Source organism: Mytilus trossulus, chromosome 3 (genome assembly GCF_036588685.1).
Source record: "Mytilus trossulus isolate FHL-02 chromosome 3, PNRI_Mtr1.1.1.hap1, whole genome shotgun sequence".
In the NCBI taxonomy this organism is placed as follows: Eukaryota; Metazoa; Mollusca; class Bivalvia; order Mytilida; family Mytilidae; genus Mytilus; species Mytilus trossulus.
The window spans coordinates 80,959,865-80,972,470 of record NC_086375.1 but is presented as its reverse complement, the minus strand read 5'-3'; the positions used below and the strand labels follow the sequence as shown (position 1 = coordinate 80,972,470).

The window sequence follows — 12,606 nt, the reverse complement described above, 5'->3', positions numbered from 1 at the left end:
TGATAGTATCATAAATTTTTTTTGCTTTGTGTATTATTCAAATTTGCAGAATATTTATGGTTTTTGTAATATTTATTTGTTTCATATGATTTAATAAATGAAATATGATTAATTGTAAAATTTGTTAACTTGTCTTTTAAAAATATCATGAATTATTATGGAAAGATCTCTTTCATAAAAATCCTCAAAGCTTACATATATCAAGAAGTTTGAAATATTAACCAATGTCTATAATATTACAAATACACCATATGGCCTTTAACGACAAAAAAGACTTGAAACATAAAAAAATCAAGAAAGCAAGTTTTTAAGTTAAAATAATAGACAGAAACATTCGTGAACGAACTTTTGATTACTTGTAACAGGTATAAATAATTTTGTTTTTATGTCAACACTACCCCTTCTATAATGATCATTTGACACAATATTTGATCACAGCTAGTGACCTTTGATATACAAATGAATTTAACAGCATATGGTCAGGGTATATGCATACCAAATAGTGTTACTGTATAAAATTGAGAATGGAAATGGGGAATGTGTCAAAGAGACAACAACCTGACCATAGAAAAGACAACAGCAGAAGGTCACCAACAGGTCTTCAAAGTAGTGAGAAATTCCCACACCTGGAGGCATCCTTCTGCTGGCCCCTAAACAAATATATACTAATTCAGTGATAATGAACGCCTAATTAAACTCCAATTTGTAAACAAGAAACTAAAGTTAAAAATAATACAAGACTAACAAAGGCCTGAGGCTCCTGACTTTGGACAGGCGCAAAAACGCGGAGGCGTTAAACATGTTTATGAGATCTCAACCCTCCCCCTATACCTCTAACCAATGTAGTAAAGTGTATGACAATCAAATTCTAACCATCTATGATTGAACATGTGTACATATTTGGATGCAATGCCAAGGTTATTCATATAGTAATGGATTTTTATAGCTGACTATGATGTATGAGCTTTGCTCATTGTTGAAGGTATACTGTAACCTATAGTTGTGAATTTCTATGTCATTTAGTCTCTTGTGAAGAGTTTTCTAAATGGCAATCATACATTTTCTTTTTTATATTTATGGTTTTAACCATTGAAAGAGGTAACAAAAACTTCATAGAACAGCAGGAATGCAAATAAAGTAAGGATTTTGTATCAGTAGCATTAACACAGCATTATAAATGAATAAGCCATTTTGAACAAAGATTGGTTTAAAAAGTCATTGCATGAAAGCAGAAACACTTATTTTCAACAGACGTTCCATAAATCTGAATGACAGAAGAAAATATCTCAAAATCACTTACCATTGCATGGTATAACTTGATAATTGGTGAAATGACAGACAAGAAGAAAAATGTCTAAAATTCACAAGATAATCAATGATAAATTGTTTTTTAACTTATAAAAATGTCTTGTCTCATTGTTGACATTTTTGTCCTTTGGTTTATGCATAGTTGTCCCATTGGCAATTATACTGTAAATTGGGATATTTTCTGTTTTTTAACTAAATAATAGAGATTTTAGGGTGTCAGATTGCATTTTACTTATAGATAGTAAATTTGTACACAGTTCAAACTTGTTTAACATCAACACATATTGGCTCTGTACTAAGTTAGGCTATCTTGACAATATAAAGTTTAATTGTTGTTACTTATTTTGTTTTCCAAGAGTCGATTTTGAGTGTGGTTTGATTTAACTGTCCAGTACTTTTGATAAATCTGTAATTCTTTTTACATATCATTTTCATCTTACAATCATTATATGTTCAAATAGAGTTGATTTCCTGTCAACAAAAATCTTACCATATCACAAAATCGACTTATAGTTATGAACCATGAAAATGTAAGATGGAAACTTCCAAGCATGAGACATCTGGGACAAGAAATGAAAATGTGACAAATCAGACGGACAAAAAAACTATCTGTATCAAGTATCTATGAGGCCAACAGTACTTCTAGCCAAAAAAACAAACATTAAATGAATCCACAGTATAAAAATTCAAATTTATTGTCATTTATCATCAACAGTAGAATTCTACATCAATCTTCACAATGGCACACATTCCTCAACAATATACAAAAATATTCAATATCACTCAATAAGAACATTTCTCAAAAGTCTTGGTATATTTCCATTCTTGTTTAATCAGAAGAATTAATTCGGAGTATTATAAAATATCTATTTTACCTAATAAATGCCATAAAAAAGAGAAGTATTTTAAGATCACATAAAAAGTGCAATCTATATTCTTGCTTAAACTTTTGAAATTATTGACTAGATAATTAAGAAGGAGATTAAGAATAAAGGGTTTGTTACTATGTTACCTGTATTAACCAATTCCAACTTTTAAAATGCTTACTTCTGGAAATAACTTTCCAACAAAATATTTGAAATTCTGATTGTCATTTTTACTCTCATCAAATCAAATGAGCTTCAAAAGTTTAAACTGAAAAGGCAAACTTAAAACTGTTATTTTATAAACACTGTTGCAAACTTGGGGTAGATTTTTCATAATTTCAATATATTTTCAAAAAGAAAATAAATCCAAAAACATAATCTCTGTGCTTACAATACATTAGTACACATTCATGGAAACCTGCCATTTTTAAAACAGCTTCAATGAGATTCTTGAAAAGTTTTGATTTAAAAAGTGAACATCATGTCATTGGTACATGATCATCAAAGGGATAATGTTCTTTAAATTGTGTACAATGTGATTTCATAGATTCCATTTGTTTTTGAATTCGAGGTGGCATCTCGTCATACACATCAGTAAATAACATCTCAGGATTGGGCTTCTTTCTCTTCTCAGCTCGAGCAAAGGCTTCCATTACCTGTTAGAAAATAAAATGTGTTTACTGTAATGCTTTGATTCATATCAGATTCTTTATTACCAGTGTCCTTCTAGATAAAACTTCAAATACAATAACAGAATGTTGATATTCATAGTATCAAGATGATACTAAATATTAATAATAAATCTTATAAAAATTTATGGTACATGTAAAACATTGTTGCATCAATATACCATGAGGCTTAGGTCCTTTAGGTCCTTTGAATATATTAAGGTTAAGAATATGCAACCTACTTTTTTCTTTGACTTTTCTTTCCATGCAGATTCTTGTTCATCATCCCACCAGCCCTGGATTTCCATGTAGTTCCTTAACCTATGAATGGGCGATTGATCATCCCATGACAATATCTCCCCCTTTTTTCTGTAAACAGAGCTGTCATCTGAAGTACTGTGATGTCCAATTCTAAAACAATAACAGATCAGTTTTAAAATGTCCCATCACATTATTTGTTGAAAGTCTCAAATATAAAACCGTTTTCACATAAAATTAAATTTCTTTTTTTTATCAATGATCCATGACAATATTGTCAAGGTCACATAATACATGCCAGACAGACATGTACACCTTACAATAATTCCATACAATTTATGTAGTTAACATTTTGCCTATTGAATCAAAGAAACATCATGTCAGGAAAACTTAACATCGACAAATAAAACTGAAAATGAGATCAAGGTGAGATGATATTCAAGTCAACATGTACAATTTAAAATCATTTCATGCACAAAATATAGTTGACCATTTGCTTATAGTATCTAAAAACAGACTCATTTTGGGGCCTTTTATAACTGACTGCAGTATGGGTTTGGCTTTTTGCTGTACATTGACCAATAATGGTTTTTCTCTAACTCTATGAAAATTTATCCCTTTCCGAACCCATTGTATAAAAAAATTTAATCAACGTGTGGTTGCTAGTGATCTCAAAAGATAATTGGATGATTTTAAGGGTCATGACCTTTTTAGCCAACTGAATGAATCACAATATGATAACAGGTGTTAATGAAATTGACAACTTCGTGCAATGTGAAAGGCACTCAAGGGGATTTTTGGTTAACAAAAAAAGAAAATGTCTTTTTTATCATTAGAGAAACTGATTCTTACATAGTTACTCGTGGATTATCGGATTTATCCAATCTCGATAGTTAAATTATAAATTTTAAAGTCCTCGCCGAGGCGGCTCGGACTTTAAAATTGATAATTTAACTATCTCGATTGGATAAATCCGATAATCCACTGGTATCAATGTAAGAATCTATAGGTGTCATTCGGTCTCTTGAGGAGAGTTTTCTAACGGCAATTATACCATATTTTAATATTAACCAGGACACCAGAACATTGACCAATGATTCATGGACATGAGGTTAAGGATAGATGAACCTTGCCAATCAGACATGTACACTTTACAGTCATTCCATACACCATATATACTTGACCTACTGCGTATAGTATCTGAAAGATGAAATAATCATGTAACTTAAACCTTTTTTACTGATCCATGAAACAAAGTCAAAGACAGATGAACCATGTCTGATGGGCATGAAGATGCTGCAAAGACACCATACACCAATTGTAGTTATCCATAACACATAATAAGTGAGAAGTTCACATGCCATCAACCTATCCTTCTTTTTCAGCAGACCCTGAACCATGATAATAAGTTAAAGGACAATGGACATACGAGACTGAAACTTAGAAACATCAGGCATCTATATACAAAGAATGAAGCATCCAGGTCCGCTCAACTTTAAAAACATAAAGCTTTACACAATTGGTTACAGCCGCCACCAGACTGTAAAACCTTTGTCTTTTATTCTGCAACTAATGTCTCAGATGAGATAACAATCATAATCTCAGTAAGATATTTTGGACAATTCTACTTTGATACACAGATGTTTAATAATGCAATTGAATTTTATGAAATGTCTTGTCCAGATTTTTTTTTTAGTCATGGCTACTAAGTAAAATATTCATTCTCCCTACCTGTAAGTCATTGCCTCAATCAGAACTGGTCTGTTTTCTTTGACACACATTTCTCGTGCTGCCTTTGTTGCATTATATACTCCAAATACATCATTACCATCCACCCTTATTGTATCCATACCATATCCTGCTCCACGAGAGGCTGAAAAATTAAAAGATCTACTGTGGAATTCATTTATTTTCAAGGGAATCAATTTTTGTGGATTGAGGAAAAATTGATTTTGTTGTTTTGCAAATCTCAGCATTAAAAGCCAATAGAAAATGTGTAATTTGTTGAACATTTGAATTTGTGGTTCACCTGTACCTACAAAAATCACAAAAATTGGTATCCAACGAGTAATAATGAATACACAGTATACACTATATCTAACACTTACATCCATTTATCACATCAAAGACAAAAGTTTTGTCAAAATTTGGAAATTTCCTTTAATAATGTACTTTTTAACTCTGGTTTCTAAGATATGACACATACATTAAATGTAAATTCTGGCTACATTAATTTGAGATATAAATTTTAAACAAACCACACTACATATTGTGCAAGAATACGTTCTTAAATAGTATAAGGACAGGACAGAATGTATTAAACAGGTCCATATTACTTTCTTTTCAATGTTTGAAACTATTGTTATTTCCTAATTTCCTAATTTCCCCTTAATTGTTGCCAAGGAAATGTTATTTAATTGAATATCAGGGACTATTGTGTAAATTTTATCGTATAATATTTGCATGTGAAGTTACACATTAAGATGAGCAAGTGCCTGAAACAATTCACTTTATCCATATTACAGTAAATGACTTATTTATCTTTAATATATTTTTTGATTAAACCAAAGCAGCACTAACAACAACATGGCATGCCATTAACTGAACAAGAAATTAACCGAACAAGAAATTAAAAATTGGTTTGATGGTACACAAAAGGAAAACATATTTTTGCTACTATAGGCAATTTATGGGTATAAGAGTGACAAAACCCTCAGTCGGAGACACTGGGTAAAAAACTTATTGGATTTCAATAAGCAAGGACAAAAAAACATGTCATTCTGAATTTCTGAGACTTAAAATTATTTGTCACCAATAAACTATCAAACAAGTATTTACCTATACCATCTCCTCTATATTGGTCACTTGTAGGTGTTGATATGGCATAACCATTGTTTCTACTGCAAATTCAAATATACAATATTTAAATGAGTTGCTTGGACTTGTACCTTGAGTGTAAAAGGTCTATAACAAATCTTACACAAAAATATCAAATTCAATAATCTTCTTAAACTATAAAGTATTCATCTTGACCTTGCACACTACCATTTCAAGCTTATTCAAATCACCGTCTATGGTAGTAGGTAATGATAAAACATGCATCAAGCATGACTAAGGCATTTTAAAAACATTCTGAGACAGAGGTAACTTCGCATATTTTTCATTTTGAAATTTTTTAAGGGATTCTCAAATTTTGAGATAGACACCAAATCTACAGACAAAGTAATTCCTACATCACATCCCTAAAGTTCATTGACAGTTGAAATGATAAAATATTAATCTTAAGATTATGTGGATAAAGTGCAGTTCGATTCTTTAAAATGTATTTAATTTTGGAATCTTCAATGAACATAAACAGTTTTTGCCCAACACCTAAACTCATAGATAACTTAGCTTATTTATATTTACTTACCAAAAAAATATAATAGGACATTCAAGTGTGGCAGCAAAATTAAATGCAGCATGTGCATCACCTTCTGATGCTGCACCTTCTCCAAAGTAGCATATCACACATAACTTCTTATCTCCCCTTTTCAAGGCATAGGCAGAGCCAGCAGCTAAAATAAAGTTAATTTATTCAATAACTAAACAATGACAATCTCAAAACAACTATACAATTTATTTTAAAATAAAGCTCTGAAATAGCAAAGTCAAAATCATTAAACTGAAAGAAGTTTGTCTTGTGGAACCTTAGAAAGCATAATTTTTCTTGTGTATAATAAACTGCATTATCATTAGACTTGTTAAAAAGGTAAGAATTTCAAGAAACATCTTTCAATAAATCTTCAATAGAAAGAAAAGTTAAAATAGATGTAAACGTGTAGAAACAACAAGTGTTTATAAAATATAATTCATTAGTTAATCTTCTGACCAAAAGTTTTGGAAGCCAACCACAACCTCTACTCAAACAAAGTGCTTAGGTAGCAATACACAGTTAGAAGTTTAGTTTCGCATTATGGCCCCTGTGAATATTTTAAATATGAAAGTTTTTGTAAAATAAAATTGATTTTTAGATAATTGAAGAATAATATAGCCTTCTTAGTGGGTTTATATGAACATTTAGATTGATTTTAACATATTTTATAGGCCATTTGTATGATTGACAGTCCGTATTTTCCTATCCGTACCGTTCATAGGTCTATAAATTATTGTAGTGTTTATCAACAAAGATTTTGCGCTCGATCTTTTCAATTCAAATTTATGGAAAAAGGAGCAGGAAAGCATATGATTTTTTTTGGACCACTTGATAGATATAAACCTATGGATTCATGAAAGTTATCACTGTAATTCATTGAAATTTTCCTTTAGACCAAATTTTGGGGACTTTTGTGACATGTTCACCCCCCTTTTTTGCTATATGTTGTATCTAAGAAATGCAGATTGTTGCCATGGTTACACCCAAAAGGGATTATATTTCATCCTTATGACCATTAAAAATCAAATCTATGGAAGATTTTCTTTCTACAAGTATATACATGCATAACACACATATAAAGCCTTCTTTGTTAGACAGGAGGGGAAAGAGGGTGTTTAAAAATTATGAGTGTCAATTTTAAGTTTTTTTCCTAACTGTGTATTGCTACCTTATGGCATTTGACAAAGCAAATAATTGCTTTATTTTTAGACAAACATACCACAAAACTATTGATATTTATGTTATAGATACAATTCTAAGGGAGAAACAACCTTTAGTATGACAATATATGTTAGTTTTGTTGTTTATTATCCTTAGCAACCAATATAGACATTTTGACACAAAGACTTGGTTCCGTTATAAATTGATACTTTATTGGCTACCCCTTGGAAAAGAAGATTGCGCGTTATGTAGAAACCTTAGAAGGGAACGCTTTATATTTTTTCATGCGACTAAATCAAATTTATTATTTTAGCAAGTACAAAGTCACAATTTAGCATGAATTAAGCCTAAATTTTTTCCCGCTGTTATAAATAAATTCAGTATTAACTAAATTTTAACCAAGGCTTTGGTATGGTAATACACAACAAAATTGACATTCTAGAGCTTTAAAATAGCTTTAACTTGTAAAAGTTGTCTACTGTTAAGGTTAATTTAAGTTTTTAAACAAGAAAAGACAGGGTTAGAAGGTATAGTTTTAGAAAATTGACCAAAAAAGGAGAAAATGCACTTTGACATGGCATGTTTCATAAAATCAATTTTTTGTTGCATTTCAGTGTCAACTGCTAACCTTCATGAAATATTTATTTCTGAACCGATTTACAAAACAAGCAGGCGAAAATGCTCGTTTTAACTAGTAGAAAACAGAAATCCATTTAAAGTGGAATTGGGAAAAAAAATGTTAATCCTTAAGGTAGCAATACACAGTTAGAAGTTTAGTTTCGCATTATGGCCCCTGTGAATATTTTAAATATGAAAGTTTTTGTAAAATAAAATTGATTTTTAGATAATTGAAGAATAATATAGCCTTCTTAGTGGGTTTATATGAACATTTAGATTGATTTTAACATATTTTATAGGCCATTTGTATGATTGACAGTCCGTATTTTCCTATCCGTACCGTTCATAGGTCTATAAATTATTGTAGTGTTTATCAACAAAGATTTTGCGCTCGATCTTTTCAATTCAATTTTATGGAAAAAGGAGCAGGAAAGCATATGATTTTTTTTGGACCACTTGATAGATATAAACCTATGGATTCAGGAAAGTTATCACTGTAATTCATTGAAATTTTCCTTTAGACCAAATTTTGGGGACTTTTGTGACATGTTCACCCCCCTTTTTTGCTATATGTTGTATCTAAGAAATGCAGATTGTTGCCATGGTTACACCCAAAAGGGATTATATTTCATCCTTATGACCATTAAAAATCAAATCTATGGAAGATTTTCTTTCTACAAGTATATACATGCATAACACACATATAAAGCCTTCTTTGTTAGACAGGAGGGGAAAGAGGGTGTTTAAAAATTATGAGTGTCAATTTTAAGTTTTTTTCCTAACTGTGTATTGCTACCTTAGACTGACCAGCCAAAACTAAGGTAAAGAGCTTTAATTTTTTTTTTAAACTGTCAGTGTCTTCATATTTTCATAGTAAAAAAAAAGAATGAAATATTTGCCATAAATTAATTTATTAATGCTTCAGCCTGATGAGGGATGTCGGATTACAACCATTAAATACCATTAAAATTTAAGTCATCTTCAAAATTCAAATTTCATTTAAAATTTTAATACAAATTCTACTTCTAATTTTAAATAAGTTACGTCCAGTAAGAAAAAGAGAAAAAAAACATTATCTTGAACTTGTTACCTTGAGGCATTTGTGTTGCTAGTGTTGATGATATCGTCACAAAATTTAAATCTTTAGAACCGTAATGAACTGGCATCTGTCTACCTTTACCCATGTCTTCACAGTTACCATAACACTGATTCATAAACTGGTCTAGTGTAAAACCTCGCCACATCATAACTCCTGCAAAAAAAAAGTAAACTGATTCATAAACTGGTCTAAAATAAAACCTCGCTAGATCATCACTCCAGCAAAAATAGTAAATTGATTTAACCTAAAACCATCTGACATCAAATCGTAACTCCTGCAACAATTGTATACTTGATTCATAAACTAGTTTAATGTAAAACCTGCCACACCAATTAATTTTGTTGTTTATGATTTTTTCTATAACTTCTAAGGACTAAAATTACAATTTAACAGAGTAATTATACAACTTTATCAGATAGACTAATGAATTCTGCTGAGATGCATACACAGGCACATCAAGTTCATCTTAAAAGCAAAGGTCATTATAGAAATATACTGAAAATAATTTGAGTGACAGTTTATATTACTTCAATTATTATACCAACAGTTGTTGATCTACTGGGTACTATTAGAGAATAGGCTATTTGCCAATTCCCGTAATTGACCCTGTAATTACAGATCCCTTTTTTAGTTGTCTCCCTTATGAAGGACAATACTTTTTATTTACAATGATGAGCTAGTAGGAAAGAGCAAATTTAGCTGTGCGTAATGTGAGTAATCCTTAAGATTTTCAAATCTTTTAATTACACTAATTTGGTGTTAAGCTAAATACTTTTGACATCAGAAATTATTTTTTGTGAAAAATTAGTTAAAAGGCCGATAAATAACTTTAATTGGCATTTGGGACTATTATGTCATAAAATTGAGGTCTCTCAAAACTATTCAACAGAGTTCTGAAAGCTGTTTATTTAAAATTCAAATAATTTTTTTTTGTGTTAGTAACCTGCTTCCCTGTACTGTCCAAACACTACATCCTGTGGATCACAAGCAGCAGCTGATCCTACATGTGTACCCTCCTCCCCATAGTTTGTCATATAGAATGATATTCTTCCTTGACGCTGTGATTCATACAGAATACGATCCATGGTGTTTAGTAGAGTCATACTTTGATACATCTTCCGCACTGTTGCTTCGTCTAACTATAAAAACATAAACAAGTAACATATCAATTCCATAGCATACCAACACCAAAACTAAAACTAAAGCTTACATGTAGTTTCCTGCTATTCTTTAGTGTGTATCAAGTGTGAAGGCTTGACCTATAGTTGTAAATCTCATTGTCATTTGGTCTATCGTGAAGAGTAGTCTCATTAGCAATCATACCACATCTTCTTTTTTATATCGAGTGGTTCATTTTTTTGCAAATGATAAAGTGAACAACAAAGAAAATATGCATAGTGTACATGTAGGTCTGTTTCCTTTATGCAAAAAAACAAACTGAATGGACTATAATACATGATTACTATGGATTTATATTCAAATTCATGCATTGAATGTATACAAATTTTCATGCAGATGGTTAATACTAATTTGGTTTCAAGATGAGGAGTTTAAAAAGATACTGCCCATGGGAACTATTTTAAAATTAAATTTTATATTTTTTTTATAAATCAAAATCCCTTTTCACTGGATTCAAAAAATTGTGGAAAAAAACCCAGCTGTGTACATGGTGTAGGAAACTATTCCATCGTCTTAAAATAACTTTATTTAAAACCAACCTTTGGATCCAAACCGCCTGGTATAATTTCTCCTTTAGCATTCATTACTCTGTATACTGGTATGCCTTTGAAGTCATCAGGTTTAATAAATTCTAACTTGGTAGAATACTCTGATCGGGATCCTGGAAACTGTGGTCGATCCTTAAAACAACAAAAGTGAAAAAATAATAAATACCCTTTTCAGGTTTATTTAAAGATCTGAAAATTGTGCCAAAATAGGCAAAAAAACTTCCATATATATCAATGAATTTCATCAAAAGTTTTCATGATTATAAAAAGGTGCTCAGACAGGTGTCATGATCAGATGTGATAAGATTGCATTGATTAAACAACCATCCTTCAATATACGTAAATGTTTTTTAGCATAAAGTAATAATAAACATCTTTTTGGTCATCAAACTATAATTTTTTAAAGCATGGACATGATTAAGAATTTACATATCTTTTTTTATTTATTTTAACACTGACACACGATACATAATATTTACACAGTATGTACAGATGGACAAGGGTTAAATGTAATGCCCCCTTTGCTACAGCATGGGCATAAAAATATAACCATGGTCCAGAAAGCTAGATATTTGGTCTATTCAATCTAAAAGTGCATTCACAACCCTACATATTCGCCCCATGGTCTGATGGCACTATATTTTTATTCAAATACCTGTTGTATATGTTTATATTTTTTTTATATGTAAAAATCCTGTTTAATCTCCACCAGCACCAGGTCTCGAACCAAGGACCTCTGTGTTACACAGCAGCGGAATACACAGAAGTCCAGTGACTGACTTCTTTCCGTATAAATGTTGTAAGTGTTTAGTTTTAAGTGAAATACAAGTACAAATGTAGATTAATAGCTTTGTAGGAGTAAAAACAAATATGAAGATTTTAGCCTAAAAAAAGAAAAAAAAGAAAGATAAATATTTTCTACAGCTGAGAGAGTTGCAAGTTGGTTTGATATGAAGATTTTAGCCAAAATAAAAAAAAAGATATACAATAAATATTTTCTACAGCTGAGAGCGTTGCGAGTTTGATAGTCAATTGGATTGTTATGCCTTTCGTTTACAAGTTTTTGAGACGAACTATCAAGATCTAGATCCCATGACACTATTTATTATTCACAAGGTGCAAACGTAAAAGTGATTTTGGGCGAACGGACCCGGATTCCTAACGAATAGTAATGTACAACACGAACCACATTTTGACAATTGGAAGACGTTGACAGTTGCCTAGCTTGACAGCCTATTATCTGTGTTATTCTGGGAGAGAGAAGACGTCTAAGCAAAGCCATTTCGTTTTCTTCTATAAAATATTTTGTCCTTCAAAGCATCTACATAGTAAACAAATGTTTAATGGAAAACTCTAGAGAACGTCGACAAGGGATTACTTGTTTCAGACCAACGGCGTAATCTGTTAATTTAAAAAATCTTACTGATTTGTGTTGAATAGAGCGGACCTTATGCAAATCAGAGACATATAATACAATTAATGAATC

The 12,606-nt window shown here is 30.9% G+C and overlaps 1 protein-coding gene across 1 annotated transcript; it reads right to left on the bottom strand.

Moving 5' to 3' along the window:
• Window positions 1-1,980: 1,980 nt before the first annotated feature.
• Window positions 1,981-12,489, bottom strand: LOC134712577 (2-oxoisovalerate dehydrogenase subunit alpha, mitochondrial-like). Its single transcript, XM_063574281.1, has 9 exons — window positions 12,307-12,489; window positions 11,112-11,252; window positions 10,337-10,532; window positions 9,385-9,546; window positions 6,513-6,657; window positions 5,939-6,000; window positions 4,832-4,973; window positions 3,085-3,253; window positions 1,981-2,830 (listed from the first exon to the last, which is right to left on the bottom strand). The coding sequence occupies exons 1-9, from the start codon at window positions 12,400-12,402 to the stop codon at window positions 2,654-2,656; spliced, it is 1,290 nt and encodes a 429-aa protein (XP_063430351.1). The 5' UTR covers window positions 12,403-12,489; the 3' UTR covers window positions 1,981-2,653.
• Window positions 12,490-12,606: the final 117 nt, after the last annotated feature.

Coding starts and splice junctions, on each gene's coding strand:
- LOC134712577 (XM_063574281.1), bottom strand. CDS start 12,402: ATGGCTTTGCTTAGACGTCTTCTCTCTCCCAGAATAACACAGATAATA. Junction 11,253..12,306: donor CTTCCAATTGTCAAAATGTG/GTTCGTGTTGTA, acceptor TGTTGTTTTAAG/GATCGACCACAGTTTCCAGG. Junction 2,831..3,084: donor AAGAAAAGTCAAAGAAAAAA/GTAGGTTGCATA, acceptor ATTTTCTAACAG/GTAATGGAAGCCTTTGCTCG.